This window comes from Ictalurus furcatus, chromosome 4 (assembly GCF_023375685.1).
Source record: "Ictalurus furcatus strain D&B chromosome 4, Billie_1.0, whole genome shotgun sequence".
In the NCBI taxonomy this organism is placed as follows: domain Eukaryota; kingdom Metazoa; phylum Chordata; class Actinopteri; order Siluriformes; family Ictaluridae; genus Ictalurus; species Ictalurus furcatus.
Genome location: NC_071258.1, coordinates 33173808 through 33201202, shown reverse-complemented (window position 1 = coordinate 33201202; position 27395 = coordinate 33173808). Strand labels below are relative to the sequence as shown.

At 38.4% G+C, this 27395-nt stretch overlaps 1 protein-coding gene across 1 annotated transcript in view; it reads left to right on the top strand.

Annotated features, from left to right (window-relative positions):
• Positions 1-27306, top strand: part of plch1 (phospholipase C, eta 1) — a 54463-nt gene extending 27157 nt beyond the window's left edge. Inside the window, exons 9-23 of the mRNA XM_053623689.1 lie at positions 1151-1322; positions 3095-3202; positions 6308-6469; positions 8825-8887; positions 11896-11975; positions 14056-14153; positions 14380-14559; positions 15516-15623; positions 17293-17417; positions 17511-17595; positions 18604-18750; positions 19576-19655; positions 20879-20938; positions 21446-21806; positions 23131-27306. Coding sequence (XP_053479664.1) covers positions 1151-1322; positions 3095-3202; positions 6308-6469; positions 8825-8887; positions 11896-11975; positions 14056-14153; positions 14380-14559; positions 15516-15623; positions 17293-17417; positions 17511-17595; positions 18604-18750; positions 19576-19655; positions 20879-20938; positions 21446-21806; positions 23131-25424 — 4123 coding nt within the window. The 3' untranslated portion in view covers positions 25425-27306. The remainder of the gene's footprint in view (positions 1-1150; positions 1323-3094; positions 3203-6307; positions 6470-8824; positions 8888-11895; positions 11976-14055; positions 14154-14379; positions 14560-15515; positions 15624-17292; positions 17418-17510; positions 17596-18603; positions 18751-19575; positions 19656-20878; positions 20939-21445; positions 21807-23130) is intronic.
• The last annotated feature ends 89 nt before the right edge of the window (positions 27307-27395 follow it).

Below are 27395 nucleotides of genomic sequence, written 5' to 3'. Positions count from 1 at the left end.
ATATATGAATGAGAAGATGGCGAGCATTGAAATAAATGTAACAGGAGTCTAGTATATTCCTAATGGATTGCATGAATAGTAAGACTTGTAATTATCATATTAATCACTGCAAATTTACTTTAATTAAAAAAACAAAAACAAACCATGCCTCCTTCCCTCATTAATTGGCAACTTTTAAAATACAGCACATCCTATTATTTTGCATTGTGCACCAGCGGTTACCTAATGAAGCCATGAGATATTAAATTGAGGTCATGAAATTGTAATGTATTCTATTTTGTAGGGTGTAGGCTTAGGAGTTCATTAATAATATAATGCGAATGTTTTTGGTCACTCAATTTGCTCTTCTGTAAAGAAAATGTGCCCATAGATGGAAGGATAAGCTGACCCGCTTTGCTTACAGCTCAGATCAAACAAATTGTGCACTTTAAAGGGATGATACTATTAATCAACTGTGTCATATTTATGTATTTAATAATGGCCTTTGAATATGGACTTTCAGTGTGGAAGTTATAGAAGAGTGTTAGTTCATGCACCTACACACATGAAGAAGCAACACACACACGCACACACACACACACACACACACACTTATGCTCATGACCCTCACCCCTCACTTCTCTCCCCAGTGTGTTGGAAATGTCTCACATGGAGAGCTCAGCGCCCTCTGGGTTTTCAGGCTCCCTGACAGGCTTGACATTAAGTTTCTGCTTTGCTCATGACCACATTCACATTGTTTTAAATAGAAAACAAAACATCATTTTTATTTAAAATGAAAATCTCAGTTGTTTTTCCCTCCTGGGCATGTCTGATAGATATGAACACTATAAATGCTATAAAACATGTGCTTTGAAATGGACGTCCAGGTTGAAATGGTGAAATTAGTGTTTCAGAGTCTGTGTGTTTGAACATGCCTGGTGGTTCAGGGAGGTAACATTATTGATTATTTTCCTACAGCAGAGTGTGGGGGGAAAACAAGGAAAAAAGGAGATGTTGAACATGTCAGTATGAGTGTCACTAAGACAGAAATGCGGATAAAGGTTTAAGTAGCGGTAGTATCAGGAGGCAAGCAGCTGCTGCACTTATTTAATCATGGATAAGCAATCTCTCTCTCTCTCTCTCTCTCTCTCTCTCTCTTTCTCTCGGCTAGATACCCAGTCATCCTGTCCATCGAGAACCACTGTAGTGTCCAGCAGCAAAAGAAGATCGCTCAACACCTGAAAGAGATCTTTAAGGAGAAGCTGGACTTGGAAGACATCTTGAACAAGGACTCCAAACAGCTGCCCAGTCCCAACAGTCTGAAGGGCAAGATCTTAATTAAGGTGTGATAAAATATACACATACTGATTTCTTTATGACTCAGATATCTCTACCGCAATACTGTCTCTCTCTCTCTCTCGTCATTTTTTTTCTTAGAAAACATATGGTTTTGCTTCTGCAACCTGAAGCCACTGTAAAATACTCAATATACGTACACAAAAATATAATTCTGTATTAATGTACCAGGTTTAATGTCCAGAGAAGACCCTGATCTTTGCCTGTTATGTTGCTTAGAAACTAAGGCTTAGTGTTAACCGAGTATATTGGTCACTTTAGATTTAAAAATAAAAAATTTTACTTTGGATTGTATCATGGCCACGTGAAGGCATGTGTTACAGTGATTTTATCTTGGGTGTCTCGGGTATAGGAGTAACACACACTCTCTTGTGGCTTATTGCTTTATTTAAAGATTGCAGAGGTGCCAACGTCTACAGTTCAGCCATCGAATTGAAGCTTTTTGACAATGCAGCTGTCCTGTTTTTCCTCTCTGCTTGCTCGGATTTTCTTCCACACACTTAATAACCAGCGCATTATTTGGGAGCACAAAACAAATCTATTCCTCTGGCTGTAAAATACTGTAATAGTAATAAGAACAAAAAATTCTTACACTATTTAAATCACCAACCAAGCTTAACATTATTATTATCATTATTATTATTATTATTATTATTATTATTATTATTATTTAAAGGAGCATACTTATACATACTTACACATTACCCAACTTAATCTCATCTTGGCTGCTCAGACACAGTAAAATGTTTTCCACATTGGCTGTAACCATACAGCATCGTTAGCAGTACTGGGTCACAGAGGCCTCCAGCAGCTCAGCAAATCAGAAATGAGGCGGGGTACACCCTGGACAGGGTGCCAATCCATCACAGGGCACAATCACATACACACTCACACACCCATTCATACACTACGGACACTTTGGACACGCCAATCAGCCTACCATGCATGTCTTTGGACTGGGGGAGGAAACCAGAGTACCCGGAGGAAACCCCCGCAGCACGGAGAGAACATGCAAACTCCCCGACCCTGGAGGTGTGAGACGAACGTGCTGACCACTAAGCCACCGTGCACCCCTCGTCTTTAACATCAACACAAAATATAAAACAGACAGTTAGAGAAAGCAGGAATGAGAGCAATGAAAAAAATAATAAGGGATGGCCGATGCAAAGCAAAGTGTCTTTTAGCGCTCCTTAAACCACATTAAAATGCAGAGACTCTCTCCTCCGACTCTCTCTACTGAGGCTATGAAAGAGACGGTTTATCATTAGAGATGTGCTCTGTGCTCTAGGTGAAGTTCATTTGCACTTCCCGATGACTGTGTGAAATCAGCATGAAGTGTCTGGGGGGAGTCTCACGATCAACAGGTGAAAAATGAGCAGCGTCTCCTGGAAGGAGCAGACATACACCCTGCCAGACTTGTTTATTCAAACCCCAGTGTTAATGAATGTCTCAGCCGTTTTCAAACAAGATCGTTAGCTGGATTAATTGCCGTTTCTGATAGACATTTTGTAATATTTGAGCAATGTTTATTTTATGGAAATGCACATGAGTCCTCCCTCTGCTTCTTTCTGTCTGTTTTGATTGGTGATTAATCTAATCACAGGTCTAATTACAGTTTAGATTAGAGATGTAATGTGTCTAGTTTTCTGTGTTTCTAACGTCTTTTAGGGCAGTTTTATTCAATTCAGAGCGATTGGGAATCGCATTACTGTCAGAGCTGCACTGGAATATCTTTCTCTTGCTCTCTGTCTCTCTGCAGGGGAAGCGTCTGCCCCCGTATCTGTCTGCAGATGCCGAGGAGGGGGAGGTTTCAGACGATGATAGTGCAGATGAGATTGAGGATGATTTCAAGCTGAAGAACAGCACAGTGAGCCCTTTTGGAAAACACACACACACACACACACACACACACACACACACACACACAAATCCATACTCAGGCCCTTATTTACTAAAGGTTTGCACACATTCTTTAACACAATTATTCTTTATAAATCAACCCACGACTTCATTCAAAAGAGTCAAAGGGTCAGGTGTTTTCTTGTTTCCTGCCATTCTCTATCCTCTCCTTTCATTTTCTTCTTGTGCCTCTAGTCTCCGTGCCTCCATGCTCTCCGTTTGGAGCTGCCTCGAGACAGATCCCTCGAAATAATCCACACAATCTTTAGACGTCATCGATCGGGACGGAATCTCTAATTGTGTCCCATTTGTCTAAAAATGCTGTGTAACCCACACTGCCATTTCACTGCCACGGAGCATAAAGGCAATCATCTCAGCCTTACTGCTCCAGATCGGTAGTGACTGTAAATTGTTTCCAGGTTAAACTGTGTAGAATAATGGTCACCATTTGCCAGTTTTTGCCAGAAATGTTCCTGTATTTATTTATTTATTTATTTATTTATTTATTCAGTCCTGCATGACAATTCATTTGTCATGCATAAACATCACATTACCAATTTGTCTAAGCCTGGAATGACTAAATAAAATAAAGTGTGACATGCTCAGGCATTTTGGGTGAATACCAGACAGTAGTAGGATCTATTTTATCATTTAAGGCACAGTCTAGCATCAGCTGATATCCCTGAGCTTTTAATTTAAACTAATGAATGTGTTTGCTTGACATCTTGGGTGGTTAGATATTAAGGAAATGAACATTATTGTAGTACAATCATTGCCAAACGATGTTATTTGAGATGTATATAATCGGGTGTGCTATGTTAACCACCCACAAATAAGTAAGAAACATTCACAAAATATTTTAAGGGGGTTAAAACCCAAAATTCACCCTTGGCTAGACATCTAGTCTAAGAAATATAGCCATTCCTTACCTGCGCATAATCTGAGGCAGGTTTAATCGTTTTCCATTCAAGGGTGTTGTGCTAATTGTGATTTAATATTTCTCTCCCCACTCTCCCAAACCAACTAAATACCTGTGTTCGTTTTTTTTTTCTTTTCTGTTATGGCTTGTTAATGTTTAATGACAGACTCAGGGAAGTAATTTCATGAAAGCCAATTAGATCTTCATAGGCTTTGTGTAAATGCACTGCTGTGTGGAATGAGTATGAAAATGCTCTCTTTAGTGCCATTATTGGTCAGGCCTGTTATTATCACTGCTCATCACATGTGCTTTTATTTCCTAAAACACACTACTTCTCTACACCTCGACACATTTTGTGCATGCCTATCAAAATGAATCAGACTGCAGCAGCAGCATTGTTCAATTAACTCCTGAGGTGAGAATAAAGATTCCACTCTGTGAGGCATAATGTTAACTCAACAGGAGGTACCGTCAAGTGGGACTTCTGAAAATTAGGTCAGCATCAAAGCTATAAACAGATAAAAAAAATTCCAACGGAAGACCATGGGTGTTTTATAATATCGCTTTATATAGCTCTACTGAGTAGAATTATCATGGGTCGGCTCAGAAAACTGGCCCCAAATACAGCACGGAAAGATTATTGAAAAGACGGGAAACAGGTGTAAGAGTTATGTTCAAAAGCCAAAATGCATATTGGTCTCTCTAGTGTGATATCTTACGTTAACTTTTCCTGGCATCTCTCTCTCTCTCTCTCTCTCTCTCTCTCTCTCTCTTTCTCTGTCTCTCTGTAATATAGTATTTACCTCTTTCTTTTTCAGCTATGGTATTCCTCTTTGACTCTGTACCTTTCTCCCTGTCTTTGACATGATGTTTAACTCTTATTGGTGTAGTATCACACTTTTTGCTCTGTTATTCCTTTCTTTAATGTGGTATCTCTTGTCTGCTTTTGCTGATATATGGTATCTCTATATTTATTCCTCTCTTGGGAGTGCAGTTTCTCCCACACTGTGATATGGTCATTTTTTTATGTTAAAAATTTCTATCCTTTTCTGATATGCACTATATATTTTTCTATATCTTTCTGGTGTGGTGTCTCTTTGTCTCTCTCTGTGTGGTATTCCTCTGGTTCTTTATATGTGTGGTCTCTCTCTGTCTCTCTCCTTCTCTTTGTCTTTTTCTGGGGTGGGGTCTCTGTCTGATGTGTTATATCTCTATCTCCCTCTCTGGTCTAGTATCTCTTTGTCTATTTCTGGTGTGATATCTCATTGTCTCACTCTAAAGTGTTGTATCTCTGGCTCTCCTTGGTATAGTATTTCTTTGTCTCACTCTCTGGTGTGGTAGTTCTGGCTTTCTCTGGTGTGGTTCTCTCTAGGTTTTTCTTTCTTTCTAGTGTAGTATCTATCTTTTTCTCTTTGTCTGGTGTGGTATCTCTCTGTCTCTCTTCAGTATGGTATCTCTCTCTCTCTCTGGTACCACACCTTTGTTCTTGCTCTCTTTTTTGGCATGGTATTTCTTTCTCACATTCTCTGGTGTCATTTCTGATGGTTTTCCCAAGCCATTGCACAAGTAAAGGATAAGTAACCAGTCAGATGACTTTTCGTAATATTCTCCTCACATTTCCTCAGCTTAACAAAAATATAAGCTCAGATATGAGAACAGCATTAAGGTGGCATATCTACTTGCCTGTCCCCTTTTGCACTACTATTCATATGTTCTACCCTAAGCAGCTTGTGTGCATGTATTTTGGGGTGAGGTTTCAGACGGGCTGTATTTGTTTGGCTTTTCAAAAAAGCTCAGCTAACTTCTGCCAAAATGCTAACTATATCATTAACTAGCTCTTGGTTTCTAATGGGACTATAAATGCATGCATTACTAAAGGCTGGTGAAAAGCAGTTAAACCTAAAGATAAAAAACTTATCACTAGTATTGTTGCAAGACAAATATTGTCCAATGCTGTGTGCTATAAGTGCGTAATTTAAGTAATTAAATTATCTCGGCCTTTTTCAAGCAGCACTAAAAATATATCCGCCAAGGTGTCTTAATCAACGTATACCTATTTCTTATTTATAGAATTTAAAATGAGCTTATTGCTTGTTTAACTAAAACGCTACTGTATTTCTGCTTCTTTTGTTCTCTTTTTTCCTCTCTACTCAGTCTAATGGATCCACACAACACATGGTCGAGTCCCAAATCAGGAAGAAGCTGGACTCATTGCTGAAGGAGTCTCAGATTGTAGATAAGGAGGAGACAGACAGCTTCTCTATCCGAGCGCTGTTCCGAGCTACAAATGAGGGGCTGCACAAGAACCTGAGCAAGGTAGAACTCACCCTTCCACTGGTGCACAGACAAACAGCACATGCTGTACATCATATCTTCACTGTCAGAAAGTACATTGCAGGGTGAGAGTAGATTACAGTCAATTTTGCATGTGTATTCGTAGCTGATATGGATATTTCATGTAGATTTCAAGTTTTTTTTTTTTTAACAGACAAGCACTGCCTTGCAGACACAGTCATGTCCGCTGATGAATGTGCAGTGTGAAAACTTAAGGGAGAACGGACACTCTCACACGAGATCAGCAGGACTCCTACTATATGCTTGCTCTGAGAGTTGATGATCTGAAACGCACAGCAGGGTTCCTGAAACATGTTAAAAACACTGCAGTGCAGGAAAAAAAACAACATTTTGCTGCCTGCTCTCTCTTTCTTACAGTTAGAGCTGGTACTCTCAGAACCATCCATTTTACTATGACATCTTTCTCTCTTTCTGCTTTTCTCATCATGGAATATGTTTTATTTGCATGAAGATATGCATTGTTCTTAGCTGTGTCCAGTTACGTGTGTGTGTTTTGTCATCTGTAGTTCCTCAGGTGCATTCGTTCCCTACTTCTCCCTTTCTCTGTGATGTGTGTTTGCATTACTGCTGACTCTCTTTGTGGTCATGTACTGTATCTCTCTGTGATACGTACCTATCCGACTGTGTTATCTCTCTATCTTATTTTCTCTATGTGATATGATATCTCTCCACCTTTCTACCATTATATTCCCCTCTCTGTTGATCTATGATATTGTATCTCTCTCCCTTTCTCTGATGTGCTATCTCACTCTTATGCAGGTGTGGCATCTCTCTATGTCACTCTGTGTTTACTTTTCTCTAATGTGTTATCTCTCTCTCTCTCTCTCCCTCTTTGCGATATGCCAACTTTGTTTCTTTCTGGTATTGGATCGCTGTCTTTTTTTGATAAAGAACCTTTCACGCTGTCTCTAAGGCATGGTATCTCTCTGCCTGTCTCTCTCTCTTTCTCTAGTGTGATATTACATTATCTCACTTGGTGATTTGGTAGCTCTCTCTCCCTCTGGTGTGGTATCTCTCTGTCCCCCTCTCCCTCTGGTATCTCTTTACCACTCTGTGATCTTGTATCCCTCTCTCTGTTTATGTGTTAATCTCTCTCTCTCTCTCTCTCTCTCTCTCTCTCTCTCTCCCTCCTCTTACTGCTGTGGTATCTCAGTGTGTCTCCTTCAATCGGGTGGGACGTGGATATAAGGCGATATCTCTGTTCCTTTCCTTCAAACTGTGCTATATTTTCTTTTTTTCTTCTCTTTGTTGTGGTATATCTCCTCCTTTCTCTGCTATAGTACCTCTCTGCCTTACCCTGCTGTGGGATCTCTCTTCACCTTTCTGTGGTCTCTCTCTATTAGTCTCTCCTCTCTGATGTGGTATCTCTATCTTTCTCTTAGTTTCCCTTTAATATATGGTGATGCTTCTCTCTCTCTCTCTCTCTCTCTCTCTCTCTCTCTCTCTGTTTTACTCTCTGATCTTTTAATCTCTGTCTGCTGGGGTCTTTCTCTGTCTCTCTCTTATAACTAGAGGAATTACATGTTATACATCTCTCTCTCTCTCTCTCTCTCTCTGTTTTACTCTCTGATCTTTTAATCTCTTTCTGCTGGGGTCTTTCTCTGTCTCTCTCTTATAACTAGAGGAATTACATGTTATACATCTCTCTCTCTCTCTCTCTCTCTCTCTCTCCATATATATATATACATAAACAAATCAATTTCTCTATAATGAAAGCAAAATAAATAGATTATAGTGTCATGTTTTATATGCCTATAAATCCATCCTCCTAAGATTCAGACTGTACTGGTGTAATTCCAAACCTGGCTGAGCCTGCAGACTGTCACAAGTAAAAACGTGTTTTGATTAATGATGAAAACATTTTATAAGAAAATATCAATGCCAACAGTAGAAATATGGGCAAAGAATTTCATTTAGCTGTTAAATGATCCACTAGAACCATATTTTAAATGAATGATGTTCAGTATATGAGTAATTCCTTCATTCTTATCCATAAAGTATGCTAAAGCCCTCTTCTGACTGGTTTTATATACGTTAAATGTCCTGCTCGTATCTCTGTCTGTTTAACAACAGTTAAACAGTGCTTGAACAAAAACTATTTCTGACAAGGCCTAGTTTACTGTTCTTTGGATGAAAACTGCTTCAGGTTGCAGTCTACATGCAGTATATAGCGTACGAGATCAGTTCTTGTGCTAAGCTAGAGTTACAAACTTATTAATGACCTCAAAGCTGCTTGTACAGAACTCTGCTCAAGCTAACGTCAACGGACAACGTCGGCATGTAAATCTCAAGCTGTTGAATGTCTCTGTTTGTCAGACTTCCAAAGACGGCCTAAAGAAGTCTCAGAGTCGATCCTTTATAAGCAACCTCAAGCAGAAGGTGAGAGAAATAACACGGTCGCCGTACCAATATACATTACAGTAATTAAAGTTTATCTCATTTTTTCCCCCCGTTCCTGCTCACTTTTATGCTTTAGCTCATTCCTTCATATCTTCCTTTACCTGTTTTATTTACTTTTTAGTACTGTTGTCATGATTTTTTTTCTTCTAACAAATTCTCTCACACACATATTCTCTAGAACTTATATACTCTCAATTCTCAGTTTAGTTGTATTGTATTAAATTCAAAGTGACATTTAATTGAGCTCAATTCAGTTTCATCCCATGGTGCTTTACTGGCATGGCAAGCAAAGATACTTTTATACTGCCAAACTTGGATAACAAAACATGCACATATTGATAAATAGAAAGTAACATTTTAAAGTATAGAACTGAAACTGAAAATATGTTATAAAAAATACACATTGTGGTGAGCAGAGAAACTCGTCTACTTCAGCCTCGTTGTGTTTATACTCGAGCTCTTGCAAACAACTCCAACTCAATCTTTCCAACTTGTAGATTTCTAAATTTTTTTTCAAATTGTATTTCTATGGAGCTTAGTGGTGGTGACGCTGAAGTCATGCGGCCACCTAACTTTAGCTTTTTGCTTCTGCCAATTATATTTAGGCTTCAAAATTCACAGAAGTTGCGCTCGTTTGTGAATATTATCTTGATGAACAAAATATGTAAGAATCATAAACTTCTGTTTGTCACGGAGCTTATTTTCTGCAATAAAATCCAAAAGCCAATCTAAAATCCTATTGTATTTTGTCGAGGGAACCAGGGTCATTTTTGTAGCACTCTATTGTGTGTGTGTGTGTGTGTGTGTGTGTGGATATGAACTCTCCCTCTGATGGCAGTATTAGAGAATATCCTGTGCTGCTCCGTGTTCCTCTGAAATATGATAATTTTGCAATATTCAAGGATTCGGGGTATTTTTTTATTGTTACTTCTGATATCACATATTTTCATACGTTTTTGAAATTTAAGCACAACATTTTAGTCAGAAAGTCTCTGTACTTCTTTCACATGACTGTGTAACTGGGGGTTGAGCGAGCAGCTGAGGGACCCAGTGAGTAATCGCTATTGATAAGTGTGGAACAGCTGCTAATGAAGTGCCAGTCATGCTGATCAGAGCACTCAGGCCTCCCAGTGCATGCATATTCTCTCCCAATTAGCTCTGAAAATGCCCTGAATAACACGACCTCAAAATGGTACGGCGGTAGATTTAGAGATTATCTGGAGCCATAATTAGCTTGATATAAAAAAATCAAGTTATTTAAAGTTTGTTTAAATATTGTAACTAAGTAATTAATTGATATAATTATATTATAATTGGGGGCGCACGGTGGCTTAGTGGTTAGCACGTTCGCCTCACACCTCCAGGGTCGGGGTTCGATTCCCTCCGTGGCCCTGTGTGTGCGGAGTTTGCATGTTCTCCCCGTGCTGCGGGGGTTTCCAAAGACATGCATGGTAGGCTGATTGGTGTGTCCAAAGTGTCCGTAGTGTATGAATGGGTGTGTGAGTGTGTGTGTGATTGTGCCCTGCGATGGATTGGCACCCTGTCCAGGGTGTACCCCGCCTTGTGCCCGATGCTCCCTGGGATAGGCTCCGGGTTTCCCCATGACCCTGAAAAGGATAAGTGGTATAGAAGATGGATGGATGGATCATTTAGCCTTTTTAGACCATTATTACACTGTCTCTCCTCTCACGTTCCTCTCAGCTTCATACATTCTGCCTCATTTATGGTGCGGGATATGAATGATGTCACGTTACGGACGGTTGAGACACGTTACGGACGGTTGAGATGGATGTGAGTGCAGTAAAAACTTTTAATAAGAGGCAGGCAGATAAATCCAAGACGACAGGCGATGACCAAACAATTCAAACTAGGTGAGGCAAAACATGTAAATAAATAAATAAATAAAAAACAGGCGAGAAGTCAGAGGAAAAAGTCTCGGTAAGGATCAGACAGCTAAACACTGAACAATACTTCTCACTGGACAACGCAGGTGTGACACATGAGGGAGACAACCAATGACAGAACATGGGTGGAGACAGGACATGAACCAAAACAAAAACACAGGTGGTAACACAACCTGGAAGCATGCTTTCATACTCCAGGCAGCTTAAGCACAATGAATTAACAAATGAATTTATTTAGGAGCCTTTACACAAGAAATGCTCGTGAAAATCCACTTTTTTGGCTTTGTACGAGAGTTCGTGTAAATTTACGTATAAGGAACCACAATTGTTCAGCTTCAAACTGTATAACTGTCGCTGAGTTACTGTAATTTTACACACAGACTATGCTGTCAAGTGTAATTCACTAATTTATTTCAATTACACACTCAGATTTAGTGAACATATTAAACTGATTAATAAGTTGGAAGAAATTAAAACAACAAAAATATAAACCAAGCAGTTCAATTAGAACAAAAGTAATGGTACACTATGAAAGGAGGAAGAGTTAGTGTGTGTATGGTAGCGTTGCAGTGGCTAAGCTGCATTACTGGAAGATTTAACACATGTCGTGATTAGTCATTTCGTCACTTTCAGCTGTGCCATGAACATGCTCATTTACAGCTGATTGACATTGACACACATGACTTCAGATCAAATCAGGGTTAGCAAAACCGTTGCAATTGTAACAGGGATTTTTAGTTCGTTTGGTCTACAAACAGCTTTACTACAACTTTACTAAAAGTTTGATAGATGAGGCCCATTGCATATGTTTGTGTGTGTGTGTGTGTGTGTGTGTGTGTGTGAGGTACTTTCTGAGGTGTCCTTGCCATTCCTTTCATCCCCTTATTACTTTCAACATTTGTGAAGGACATTAATTCATGCAAATCAGACACTTGCTGTGAGCCAGAGTAAACAGATACACACACACACACACACACACACACACACACACACACACACACACACACAAGGAGGAGCTCTGTTACCACTAGCACACATGATCTCTGATGACCATTTGAAAGATGTTTGTGTGTGTTTCCACAGAGGCACTCCAAATCAAGACTGAAATGTCAGAGCGTGGACACAGATGACGATGGACAGGAGACAGGAGGACAGTTCAACAGGTGCACTTTCATAGCTCCTTCAAGCTTGGCACTTCTGTCTGATTGGCTGTAATCCCAGCGAACCCTGGAAATGGGAGCTGGACACAAAATCAGTGTTTTGCAATGACCTTCTCAGTCTCCTTATTGAAAATCTGTGGTCTGAGTAGATGCACAAATCAAGGCAGAAAAAAAAAAAATTACATTTAAAATTAAAATATTGTGCAAGGAGGAGGGCCCAGGTTCCTCCACAATTGTCTCCAAGCTTGTCAGACGTTGGAGGAAGAATCTCAGTGTTGTTATTGTCTCCTGGGGAGAGTCACTAGTTATTCATTTGGGGCACCAATAATTTTGAAACTTCACATTGTGTTGTAGTAACTAATAGGCTGTAACTATTTGATGTAACATGTCAAGAATAAAACATTTGGGGGCAAGCTTTTATAGGAAGATAATCAGAGACATAGAGGTGTGATGAAGCAGAATTACTTTTACATCATGAAGCTGATTATTGTCCTATAATAGAATGTCCAAAAGTGCTTTATTCCTCTTATACCACAGCAATTTGCCAACAATTTCATTTTTATATTGCTTACATTATAACAGTTATAAACAGTTGTTCATTCTCCTGCATCTATTTTTTTCTTTCTTATAAAGACAAAGAAAAAAAATATGCAAAATTTGGCAGAATATTTGGCAAGATAATGCTAAGTCATGGTGTGTCAAACTGATTGGCTCTTACCCAAAAAGACTGAATGCTGTGATAAAATCTAAAGGTGCTTTAACTAAATATTAGTTTAGGTGTGTACATTATTGTTTTTTTTTTTTTTAATGTTTCCCCCCTAAAATGATTCTTATTGTTTTTCACTTTAATTAATTTAAGGTTAAAATTTCACAATAAAGGTAGAAAAGGTTCTGACATGATTTATCTTGGTTTCAGTTTTTTCGACAACACACAAACCTGGCATTTCAACAGGGGTGTGCAGACTTTTTTATATCTACTGTACATGCGTCTTTTAATCCATTATATGGAGTGTCCACCATAAAAGTCTCTTTGAATGAGCTGCTTCTATAGGAACCATGACGTATTAAAAATGAGCTCATTAATACAAGCATGCTTTGCAATGTGGGCGGGCCTATTGTTACTGATTGAGTCTACTGTGACCAATCAAAATCAAGAACTCAAATGTGTTGTGGTACAAAGATAATTTAGTGTGTCACACGACACATATTGCATCAGAAGAGAGCAGCTCACACTCCCCACACTGGCAGTTCCTGAGAATAGTGTTAAGTGGAACGGATACTGGATCATATAAGCCCAAGGCCATTAGTGTATTAAGCGAATGTGCTTTGCATTATGAGTTTCTGGCCATGCTTAATGGCACACATTAACAAAATGAGTTAAGTCATTTGTAAAGAAACTGCAAGCTGTTTGTGATTGGGAAACTAGACTTTATAGACTTGGCAGCCTTAGGAGTTGATGTGGTGAAATCTCAACAATTTATCCTTCCATAAACTCACACTGGATTAGTTACAGAGGTTAAATTAAGATCCATGAAGTGTGAAGAGTATTCCTTCTAAACATGAGGGTGGACTACTGTTCAACAAATGTATATAATAAATCAAAAAAATAAATAAATAAATACATTTTCTGAAGTATAATAGAAGTGCGGTATGGCTGCACACTTGCAAATTAGCAACTATTTGCAACAACTGAACTTCATGAATGTTAATTTTTTGGAATTACTTCAGATGACATATCAGAAAAGAGAAACATACCAACAGTGATCTAGGCAAGGTTCGAGGAATAGCATGCGAGGAAGATTTGGGTTTTAGTATCTAGTATGTTGTAATTTAGAGTGACTGATAGCATGATTTATCACATTAGTTAATTAAATGTTTTTCAATATTGTATTAGAAATTATTTACATTATTGTATAGTAGTATTATCTTGCCTCTGCTAACAATTACATAAATGAAAGTTGCTAAAACCTCCACTTCACCATGGGAGCATGTACATGCTGGCCTTTACTTGTGGTACTTGAAAGACAGTGTGTGTATCCATGTACATTTTCATTTCCTTCTTTATGTGTGTGTGTGTGTGTAGGGGTGGTCGGAGGAGGAAAACAATAAAGCTAAGCCGAGACCTGTCTGATTTGGTCATCTTTACCAATTCTGTGGTGTCTCAGGAGTGTCTGGATGAGGGTGAGAGCAGGCACACATGCACGCACACAATGCTTTTTTGTTGTTGTATTCACTAAGAAAAACTCTTTTAGGAAAAACATTGTCACATATGTCCTAGCGTCATTGTTATTAAATAAGATATGACTGAGAATTGGTAGCTGAGTGATAACTGCTTATAGTAAATAAAACGTTGTTGTTCCTTTGTTGTTTTCTATATCATCTATGTTTCCATATAATCTTTTTAAAGGCCCTGTTGTTAACGTACTGTCATTCAGCGAGACACGGGCACAACAGCTGGCGCACCACCGGTCCGAACGCTTTCTGAACTTTAACCAGCGGCAGCTCTCACGAATTTACCCCTCTGCCTACCGCATTGACTCCAGCAACTTTAACCCCCAGACATACTGGAACGTGGGCTGCCAACTGGGTGAGGGCCGGTGTTCACACTTACACACCAGTGTTCTGGTATTGGAAAAATGCAGTTCAACATGACATGATTTACCCCTGTTTTAATGCAAATAGTTGCAAAATGATGCCATGCAATTTAATGTTATACAAACTGAAAGTTACTTCACCTGACCTGACAAGCACAAAGGCCACACCTCCTCCACTGGAACTGATAGGCACAAAAGGCCATGCAAATTAATAAGAAATCAGAAATATTACATATAATTATGAAGTTATTTACAGCTAAAATACATATTAGGTGAGAAATCAATGCTAAATTGTGATTCAAGACATGTTTATTATGAAATATTTTGTAAATTGAGAAACGTTAGACTTGATTTTATTGGAACAATCTAGATCTCATCTAATTACAAAGACCAAAATCATTATCACTCTAATTAGACTCGCAACACACCACATATTTATGACTTTATATATAGACTTGTCACTAACACTGCCCATGAGTCTTTAATTTACAACCTTAACGAGTTTACTCTCCTTTAATAAAGCACTCGTTTAAGAGAACCATTTGGATCAGAGAGCAAACAATTAATACATTCCATCATTTTGTTTGGTCTGTGGCGAAAATAATGATTAAACTCTAATAAAACATAAGAAAATCCAGGGGTTCAATAACTTTTGACTGGCAATATACTGTATATACAGGCTAATATATATTTTCATATTGGACCCTTCCTAGTAATATTATTATAGTAATAGTATAGCTGTCAGGACATTGGGCAGGCTTTAACACAAACCTCTCAGGTTTCCAGCCTCAGCTGTGTTGCGGTTCTCTGAATGATGTGATAAGCAGTTTATGAAGCCACATAATTGTTCTCTGAACTGCATATTGTCTTCAGTCACCCTGCTGTAATGAGTCTTTTTTGTTTGAGCACAGATACACTTGATTAGCATTATCTGTTTTCTTTCCCCAAGTGGCCCTGAACTATCAGACAGAAGGCCGAATGATGCAGCTAAACAGGGCGAAGTTCATGGTGAATGGAGGAAGTGGCTACGTCTTGAAACCTCCACCCATGTGCAAAGGTATGAACAAATGTCTAGTTCAGCCATGAAACTCTATCTGCACGCTGATTGGTTACGTCGACGTGGATACAGCCTATCAGCCACGCTCGTCCATCTACGTAGCCCTTTTATTATCCAGACTAACTCTTCGCTTATGGACACGCAACGAAATTTCACATCCTACCCTCCTCCTCCCCAACACCACCATATAGATCTGCTATGTGGGCGGGTTCTTCCTACATTACTCTTTGCAGCATCATCATGGTTCTCTACAACTCTATGTCTTTTCATGCTTATCAGAACAAGTATTCGTACTCGCTCAGCAGCAGCTGCAGCCATGTAGCAGATCTAGTCCGTCGAGACCAAACCTACTTACAATCCATTTCCATCAATAATTCCATTTTGAGAGTTGTCACAGCGTAATATATTCTAACTGATCTCCTCCAGCTTTGAATCAGTGTTAACCGTGTTACAGATTTGCGTTCAGACATGTGAAATCGCAAAATTGCCACTCTGTTTTAGTTCATTTGATATTATTTAGTTTAAGACAGCTATTCACACTTACAGTAGTTGAATTTGATCAGCCAAATCATGTTTGATGTCTGATGTTTGCTTCTTTCTGGTTTGCATGCTTCACGAAGATTAATGTAGCTTACAAGTAGTAAAATATTATCTCAGTGAGTTTTTTTCTTTTTAATATTCGAATCTCGTGTTTTAATAAAGGATATTGTAAGATAACAAAAAGTCTGTATTTAGAAATTCAAAGTAGATCGTCATTTTTACAGCTTCCAGATTTCTAATACAATTCCACCTTCAAACTTTGGGAGGCAGAATCATATTAAAGACAATTTTATCACATGGCAGTAAGGGAAAAAAAAAGTATATTTCCCCTTATAATATTCCAGTGTTCCACTTATTCATATTTATAGTTATAGGATGACACACAGCAGAGCGTGTTGTTATATTAAATTATCAATGACAAAGTGGTATGATGTGGGAGCGGAGTTACTTTTTCCATCCTGAAGTTGACTATTTTCTTATAACGGAACATCTCGGAATCTTTTATTCCTCTTATACCACAGCAATTTACCAATGTTTATCATTTTTACTTCTATATAGTTACATTTAATGTTCTGGAACAGCCACAAAACAAGTTATTTTCTGTTGTCACTTACATTATAGTACGTATAAACTATTGATTTATCACCAGCTTCGCTTTTCCCTCTCTCGTGAAGTTTTAAAAAAAAAAAAAAAAAAAAGGCATGTTATGGAGAAACCCGAAAGTGTAAAGCTAAATGTGTTGGAAAGCTAAATGTTACAGCTTTAGCTCCAACTGTTACAAAGTGATCACACTGGAGACTCCTTCCATAGATGTTAATTAAAAAATATATTTGCTTACAGAAACTTTCACCAAATCCTATGTCAGTTTTTGTTATAGAAATGATAACTTATTAGAACGAGTGCCATAATATAAACCTTGTAGCCCAAACCGCCATCACAACTGCTGATGAACCGGATGCAGTTGAGGCAAAGATTTACAAAAAGGATTTTTTAAGGACTTCTATTACTTGTAAGCCATGTGCAAAACTAAAGATGCAAACTTTAGATATCAAAAAGGCCATGGCTGACTACATTTTGGGTAATTGTGTAAACCTGAATTTTGCTCGTTTTGTCTCTTAATGCATTCCAGGATCCTTTAATCCGTACAGCGATGACCCTCTTCCGGCATATCCTAAAAAACAGCTGGTGCTGAAAATCATCAGCGGGCAACAGCTCCCTAAACCACCTGACTCCATGCTGGGTGATCGAGGGGAGGTCAGCTCACAAACATCACGTTACCCATAATTCACAGTCGCACAAGTGGTATGCCCAAAAATGTATGTGATTTCCTTTTCTTTTTCCTCTCAGATTATTGATCCTTTTGTGGAGGTGGAGATCATTGGTCTTCCAGTGGACTGCTGTAAAGAACAGACCCGGGTTGTTGATGATAATGGTAAAATAATGTTTTTTGTTTTTTTTTTAATGTTTTTTATTTTTTTAAAATGTTTTAAAAAACATTTCTGGCAGAACCTACTGTCACTAAGTACAAAAAGAAGTACGATTCCATCTGGACTAAAAAAAAATACATGATTCTGATTTTACTTATTAATATTGTGGTCAATGATTGATTAATTTGCACTTGTGAAATATATATATATATATATGTACACTTAATTAATTGATTAATTTATTTTCATGTTACTTTTTGTGATCACATGATCATACATATTCACATGATCTGTACTTTTTTGGCTTCAGTACCCCATTTCAATGTTCTTTTAAGCCGAGAATCCATTTACTGGACTAGATGATTATTATTATTATTATTATTATTATTATTATTATTATTATTATTATTATTAAATTTTAAACTGCAACAGAAATAATATAAAGCATATGATTTACAAGTAACATTGTATTTAATGAACATAGTGGGACATTTAACGTCATGTAAACTGGACTGTTATCGCGCATTTTTGCTTTTTCTAGTGTACAGTAATGGTTTTATGGATAAATATATTGATACGAACCTTGTTTCTCCACCTGAGCTGAATTCAAATAGTCCGTGCTGAGTTGATTTGACCCGAGGAGCTGGGCTGATGTGTCGGGGTGAGGGACGGGTACATTGATTCAACTGTCAGGGAAATTGACCTAGCCACTAACCCAGCAGTTGGGTTACACAAAACTACCCCAAAACTACTCAAGACTGTTAATTAACTGTCAATTAAATTACCCAAAAGGCTCAACCCAGCGTTTGGGTAGAAAAATAACCCAGCATTTTTTAGAGTGTAATCAGAATCTCAGTGAATTGCAGCTACTGGGATTATCAGTGATAATGGACTTTATTTATGTCATAGGCTGAGTGTATAGGATATACATTGTTTTACATGGTTGTGTGTGTGTGTTCAGTAAGGTATACATTTGTGTATTTTACTATCTTGCTGTGTGCGTCTTAATGTAGGTTTTAACCCAGTATGGGAGGAAACCCTATCGTTCACTCTGCACATGCCTGAGATTGCATTAGTACGCTTTCTAGTATGGGATCATGATCCTATTGGGCGAGACTTTGTGGGCCAGAGGACAGTCGCATTCACCAGCCTCATGCCAGGTAAGAGAAGTGAACTCAAGCCTCTTCTGCACCAATGTGATAACACCACCATGCCGTAGTACACTTACCTAAGACAGGAGTCTGGTGGCATGGCAGGTTGTTGAAAACAGAGAGTCAGTTTAGAATGCCATCTTCCCCTTTACTCGAGTGAAACAAATCCCACTAGGTGAGAGACAACAAGAACAACTGTGTATGGACGTGGCTATGTGTAAGACAGGATGAAATGTTCTTTTAAATGGATGCTGTGGTGTCAAGGAGGAGTGTGTGTGAGAAGTAACAGGACATTTTGTACTGGCAGGTAATAACGTGTACCTGAAAAACACTTCCTCACTTCTAGGTTGTGAAATGTAGATTGTATTATTAGTTAGTGTTTGGCTGGTATTTTAAGTACTCTTCATTCAAAATCTAACATAGGATGGAGCATAGTGTGTACTTTTGTCATTCATTTAACAACAGGTGTTATGACTAAGCAGCTTTACGGAAGTAGATTTAGATATATGTATATTTAGATATATTTATAAGTAAGCCAGAGGTGACAGTGGTGAGGAAAAACCTCCTGAGACAAAATGATGAAGAAACTTTGAGAGGAACCAGTCTCATAAAGGAACACATTCTCTTCTGGGTGACCCCAAATAGTGAGATTATCAATCATTACAGTATACAAGTGTAGGAGAGTAAAGACAAACAAATCTATAGAATTTGAATTTGGTCTCCAGATTATCCACTGAAGCAAGAATGAGATTTAAACTGTTTTTTGGGAAGTTTAAATATTTGACTAGAAATCTTGAACAACCTCAGTCTCTTGCTCGTTCTACCATGTTACAGGTTATAGACACGTCTATCTGGAGGGGATGATGGAGGCATCCATCTTTGTCCATATCTCAGTGCATGAAATCTATGGCAAGGTGAGTTCATGACCCATATCTCCAAGTTGCCTTCCCTGGTCTATCATTTTCTTTCATCTGAATATCATAACTACCATTCTTTACCTTTAACACTACATGTTTAACAAATTCTATCTAGGATTAACACAACATTATCTCGCTGCTGGTTGGTGTCCAACTGGTGACAGGTGGTTTTAGTTTTCGCCAGAATTTGTTGAGGTTTAATTAAAAAGCCACGTGATAGCTGAGTTAGCCAGTCTGTCATCCAAGCTGTCATTTCTTTAACAACACAGTTATCACAATAAAGCAACAACAATAATAACGAATTTATAAATGATCAAACAATCTAATTTAAGAGTATATAAATGAATTTAGAATTGAATTACATGTTAACCGAGAAGTAGAAGTTAGAAGTAAAAGTATCACTTAACTGAAAAGTTAGTTTGTACACATAAAAAATAGACCTATTCATGAAAAGCTTATATAATGAATAATATCTTAATAGCATTATACCATAGCATTGTCGAATTCTTGAATCTGATTAGCCAGATAGTCTTGATTAATTTTCCTTAACAGCAGTACTGACAGGGACATAATCTAAGATTAATCATAAATGGATTCAAAACATGTAATTTAACAAAGAACAATCATTAATATGGTAAAAGTTTCTGTGTGGAGATATTTACTTAACATTTATGGAAGGAGTCTTTTTTGTCAGCACTTTGTCAGCACTTTGTTTTTTTTGTCATGAAAGTCTTTAGGACAAAGGAGTTAATACTTTGCAAACTTTATTTATTTTTTTTTTTGTCTTATTAACTTTAAGAGTGAGAAAAAAATAGCTGTTTTGGGAAATGTTGCGGGAAAGTGTAAACTAACTTGTTTCACGGATGTTCCACAACAATATATAGATTAAAATGGATAAACAATAAACAGTAGAAAAGTACGGCATGATTTTAACTGTTAACAAATTGCTTTGGTGTAAAAGGAAGTTGGGTTGTGTTGTTATAGAAAAATAATCAACCTCCGGATGGTAACAATACATCTGCTTCATCACACCACCCCATCATGTTTTATTTCTTACTTATACAATACATAATATGTCAATCCAGTCATAGCTGTGAAATTCCATCTGAGGCCGATTGAATATGTCAACATAAACAAAAATTGTCATTTTAATGTTCACTGTTAATATATTAAGAAGCTTGGGCTTTGTTTGTGCCATCTGTTACTTTTCTACTTTCCAGTGGAGTCCCCTAGTCCTCAATCCCAGCTATACAATATTGCACTTTCTAGGAGCTAACAAGGTACCATAAGTGTACTGAGTGTACTGCATGGCACTGCATGATACTACACACTGCATTGTTCCATGTGTGAGCTCTGCTGTCATGTCTTAATTCTTATTGTGTCTGTTATGTAGTACAAACCTAGACTAAATCTACAGCATTCGATTTTAGTTGCCTGATGTGTGTTAAAACGTGACGAGTGGCTTGTTTGTGAGTGTATTCTGGCGCCATCTGTGGGTCATGGAGAGTAGCTTAAAAAAACAGAGCAATTGAAGGTTAATTCTCTGTTCAAATTCTCCAATTAAACATTCTTGTCATCGCTAAAGCACAAAGCCTCATAGCTTTTCCCAAATGATGAAAATGTTTGCCTTTTGAATTTTATCATCAGAACCTGTGTGATGTTATTGCATTTGTGTCCAGCTGTGTGTGTATATGTGCGTATTTAAATACTATAGGTTTAATACACTGCATATATGCAGTTTTGTTTAATTATTATTAATAATCTTTGCCTTGTGTTCTTCCCCTCAGGGTCGTCAGTTACGGGGTTTTCGGGGTCTGTTCAGCAAGGGCTCCAAGTCTTCTGTGGACACACAATTTGGTATTCTACCACGTAAACGCTCTTTAAGTAACCACCTGCTACGCAGGACGGCTAGTGCTCCTGCCAAGGGACGCAAGAAGACTAAAATGGTACTGTCCGAAACCTCACTGGACAAGGAGGAAAGCAGCAATGGGGATCTCAAACAACCAGCTATAGAGAAGAGAGTGGGTCCCAGGATGGGCCTCCAGCACCGGCCGGCCTCCATGCCTCTGGAGAGGCTCCTACAGGGTCGGCTTACTGTGTCCTCCTCTGAAAACGACGGACCCGACACTGGTGCCAGCACTATAATTGGTGAGCTTAATAACCAATGTCCAGGCACGGACTGACATCTTATCAATTTATTATTATTTTTTGAAAATATATGTTAATTCTTGCACACACACACACACACACACACACACACACACACACACACAAATCAACATAACAGTAAGGCTTTCTCCCCCATGTACTGAACCCACAGGGGTGTCAAATCTTATCTGCAAAGGGACAGCATGGATGCACGTTTTTATTACAGCCAAACAGGAGCAACAACTGATAGTTGATTGAAGGCCATTAATCAATTAATCCATTCATTCATTCATTCATTCATTCATTCATTCGTTTGCTTTCAGTAATGGCTTTATCCTGGTCAGAGTTGAAGCGGTCAGGCTTTGCCGATAAGATTGGACTAAAGCACCTCAAAAGTGTAGCAAACACCATGTAGACTTACTGTGCAAACCGAACTCCACACTTAGACACATGGTAAACATCAACAGTTACACTCAATATCCTATCATGCTCCTTAATCGTTTTAAATAATTTATCTCACATTTAATTCACCCTAACCTGGTGAATTAGCCATCAAGGACGCATAAACTAAAAAAAGAGAGAGTACAAATATTCTAGAGTCACCACTTCTTATAGATCGAAATGTCATGTTCAGGCAATAGCTGATACCGAACCAGTCACAGAAAATAGGCGGTTTATTACAACTGATGAAGCATACAGTATTTCTCTTTAATTATGTTTCACTTTGAAAATGTCAAACATTTGTTGAAACATTTTTTCTCAAATGTTATAATTTTTGATAATGTCTAACTTTTCTTCCACATTCTAATTTATTATTATTTTTATTTATTTATTAATTTTTTTACAACTGCTTGTTGTAAAAAAGGCACGCCTTTCCTCCTCATTACTTTAACTTGCTTTTGTCTTGTTCTGTCTTTACTATTGTTCCTCTTTATAGTAGAAAACTGACTAGGAAACCCCACAGGTAATCGACAAACCTTACTCTGGTTGCCTCATCTAAACCATCTGTAATACACGTTTCCACTGATGTCATTTTTATTTCTTGATGTTAAAGAAAGTATTTCTGTGACGTTTGCTTTATGGAATAAGAGCTATATCAGATCATGTTGTCTGATCATTGGTTATTTTGGAAACACGATGAAAATAACTAGAAAAATGGATGTTGTCTACATAGTCTCTTTCTCAAACCCTCCTCTCACGGTCCTACGTGGTGGCACATTCCATTTGTCCTTGTGAACAGAGTGGATTGTGTTGAGTTTGGTGTTATTGAAGTTTTGCAAATTTCAGCGACAACTGCTGACACTTTATCCTTTATCTCCCACAGATTTATTTTTGGAGAAGACAAGATCTGCGTCTGTGGATCTCCTTATTGAAACTGAAGTCCCTGATGACAATACTCACCGTACACAACAGTGGAGAACCACTGAGTATGTAGAAACAGATGAAACGTCCTACTTCGTTATAGGAGGATGTGGTGAAACTAGCACTGATGTCCTTACAGAACCCCTCAGGCATAGTTTGACCATGCAAACCAAAACTCCTTCTCAAAGGCCCACAGAAGGTCATTCGAGTCTCTTGGATCAACCCGACTGTCTTGTTAATTTGCAGACGGAGATCCACCAATGTGAAGCTCCTAAATGTCACAAAACATCCAAAGCAGCTTCACATTCTTTCTCTTCCTCTTCAGCCACCAATGCCATATCTCCCCTTCTACCCACATTGCATCAGACTAACCATCAGGATCAGAAGTCACTTCAGGACAGTGCTCTCTCTCACCTCATTGATGCTGTGTCCCTAGGTAATGAGTATGACACATGTGGGTCCATATCAGCTCTTATTAATCAGTTTGAAGTTACTGCTGAACAGAATAACTTAAATTTGGGGTCCCAACCCCCTCAATTGTCTGTTCCACCAATGAACAACCAACTATTCAGCACCCCACAAAAAATTATCCAAGACTCGTCTCAACAGCATGTTGAAAAACACCTCCCTTGTAGTCCTGAAACCACTGAATCAACTGTCTTCACAATTCTAGATGAGCAAGTGCTTTCTCCTGTTTCTGTGTATGACATTCCTGAAAAGACTATCTGCAAAAACTTAGATAACTTGGAGTGTATGTCCCCAGGTGGCAGCAACGGTTCCCCTCTTACCAAGATATCTTTTGGAGGAAAAGTAGAAAAAAACGGGGGTTGGGAATTTCATAGAGATAAAAGCTACAAGCCCCAGTGCCAGTCCCCTGAGTTTTCAAAAAACTGGGAATACGGTTGTTACAAAGACATTTCGATAAACAGCACAGCCTCAGAACGTTTCCTTATCTGTCATGACTCTGCTAACAGCAGCTTAATGGAGGTGGAGGTCAACGTGGATGGAGAACCTTTGGACACAACTTTGACTCTAGTACCATCACGTCATGAGTCAGTACAGAATTCTCTTTATTTACCCACCTCAGCGAGCAAACTTTCATATAAACCCACGGAGTCATCTTTGTTCCATAGTTCATCCCCACACGAGCCTTTTGTCTCCAGCACTCCTCAGCATGACTGCCCAACCAACCAGTCCCAGACAAAGCATTGTAACAGAAGTAATGCTACCATATCCAGACATTTTAAGCCTGGTAGGTACAATGGGGTCACTCATAGCAACAGGCACTGTCAGACAAGGAACAAGAATGGTATGATTTTCAAGACACAGCACTTCCAGAATGGGTTTTCTTCCTCAGAATGTCTTTTAAGGACTCAAGACATCAACTCTCAACCACAGAATGACTCCTACATGCCTGGGTCTGATTGTAATATGATCTATAGCTCTGTGGAATACAGAGATACCTTTGTTCCACCAAAGCAATCTTCTAAGTCCTTGCAACAAAACCAGGCTTTGAAACCTACCCATTCTGAGATATACAAAGGGATCTACCTTGTTGGATCTCCAGTCCCAACAGCTCCAAGTCCATGTAAGTCCAAGAGCTTGGGTGACTTAACATCTGAGGATATCTCATGCAACTTCCAGAGCAAATACAAAGTCATCAGTCGCAGCTTCATCACTCCAGCCATGCGAGACCAGAAATGGATGTGTGGCCAGGCCAATCAGCAACAGGCTTCAGATCCCCTGACAGAGCAGCTTCGTAAACTGGTAACTTTAGATGAGGTGGACTCCCACTCCATTACCCATCAATTGCAACCTACCCCAAAGTCTCTCTCAGTGTTCCCACCAGTGCCACTGAATTCTGTCATTTCCTCAGAGGACTCGAATGACCCTCCTCCATTCCTGTCACGAAAGCTTTCCTCACGTAGTCAGAGTCGTGTACGTCACATAGCCAATCGTGCCCGCGAAAAGCAGCAGGAAGCACTCAAATTACGACCTGCAGGGGGTAATCCTGATGTGGTCCTCCGCAATAAGGCAGTCTCTTCTCAAAATCCCCTCATCAATAGGCATTCCACTGGTTCATATATTGCTGGGTACTTGGAGCAGGTAGGGATGGAGACCCGTGGCCTGCCTGAGGGATCCTGCAGGACACTTTGCTATGGGTACCATGATCAGTATTATGCTGATGACTCTGTGATCCCTGATAATCCCAGTCCTCTCTCTGAGCCTGAGGTCTACTTCCTTCTAAGGCTTTGAAATTATCTTCCTGATTTGCCTGTATACAAACCTGCTGCCACTGTGGCTTTCCTTCCAGTTTTTAAATACTTCTCAGACCACAAGGCTGTACTTGTGCTTTCAGAATACATACTACCAGCTCCCCTTCAGTGAAAAATAGTGTACTCTTAAGCACAAGTACAGATTAAAAAAAAATCTAAATCAAAGCTTCCAGTATTGTGTAAATATTGCCATATATCCTGGACAAGCAAGTTTCTGTCTTAGATGCACTACACCAAATTAGTCCAAGTCAAGCTTTTAAATGTTGTTTGCAATATGTATTGTAGAAATAACAAGTTTAATGATGGTTGTTTTCTTAAGCCATTTCTCTTTTGGTGTTTTGGTCTTTTGTTTGTCTCTTTTTAAATGGTTATTAATTGATTAGAGGGGCTTCCATTCTGAAATATATCATTTGTTCACGTTTCTTGTATCTCTTTTTGTTATTTGTCTATGGTGTTTGTATATACATTGACATATTTGCCAAATTTGCCCTTATTTACGGCCCTATGGGTTTTAAATTCGAAAATATGTGTTGTTACAGCATGTGAACTGTGGACATATTCAGCATGACTATGCACAGATAATAAGTAGACGTGTCTGTGCCCTGTTTACGTAAAACTTTGACTCCTTTCCAGTACAAGAAAAAATACCTGCATATCTGGTTTTGCTTACTCTTTCTTTTAGGCATGAATTCATTGGTTATAAACACTACTTCAGTTGCAAGGAAAAAAACCCTGTGAGGTTAAAGTTTTTATTTTTGTAATTGTTTTGATACAGATAGCAAAAAAAAAAAAAAGACACTTGATGGTCTGATTATTTTCTTTCTTTTAAAAAGGAAAAACATTTCACAATACTAGCACAACTAGCTTGAGACAGTTACATGTATGGGTTATTAATTGAAGAAGTTGTATTTTTACTTTTCTGCGTTAAAGGGCATTCAATTTTTCTTTTTATTTTTGCTCATGAAATGCTCCTGAGCATTTTCTTACCAATGCAATAAAGTAATGTTTGTCATTAAATGAATCAGTGTGTTTCAATTCAATTGTATTTGTATGGTGCTTTTAAAATTGGACATAGTCACGAAGCAGCTTTACAGTCACACAACTTAACTACACCTAGCTACTGTAATAAAGAGTACAGGTTTGTGGTTTTATTAAAAACAAACAAACAAAAAAAAAACAAACAAAAAAAACCACAATGTAGCAGAGAAACAAAGGAGCTAGGCAATACTCTGAAATGTGAATCGAGCAAAAGGTCAGTTCATTGCCAAAAAAGCATAAACTAGACATTAAATCAATAAACGTGAAGCAATCATGACGAAGGCTTGGGAAAGATCACAGACAAGACTCTGGAGTGGGACTTTGCAAAATAATGCTCGATGTACTATTGAAATACTGTTCATCTTAAAGCATATTATTCACTACCCTTAAAGAAAATTCAAACAAACGACACATGAATAATCACGTGAAATTTACATACAGTTAGTGGTGTTACATTCAACTCACATGTGAATGTAGGGCTTCAAGTGGTTTTATTTTCACATGTGAGTTTTTCACATAGTTTAGACATAGTTCAAATTCACTTGTATGGCAAATATTTTTTTTTTCATGTGATTACATATTACTCACATAATCACATGTGAAGTTATGTAGATACAATAGCGAGGAATGTACATCTGGATCTCCCAACATGCCCTGGGAGATTAAGAGGTCAAGTATTATGAAGACTTTCTAAGGGCAACCTTAAAAACCCAATCACTTTCTGAATCCCCGTGCATCGCCGCTCAACTGTATTAATTGCTAATTGTTGACTCAGTTATCTTTAATTCTTGGGCCCAGGAGAATGAGATGTTATTTGGAACCTCTTGGAACACTTTAGTCCATGTTTTTGTTTCGTCATCTCTTAGGACTTTGTGGGTATTAGAAATAGCTAGAGAAACTGTGTGCAGCCAGA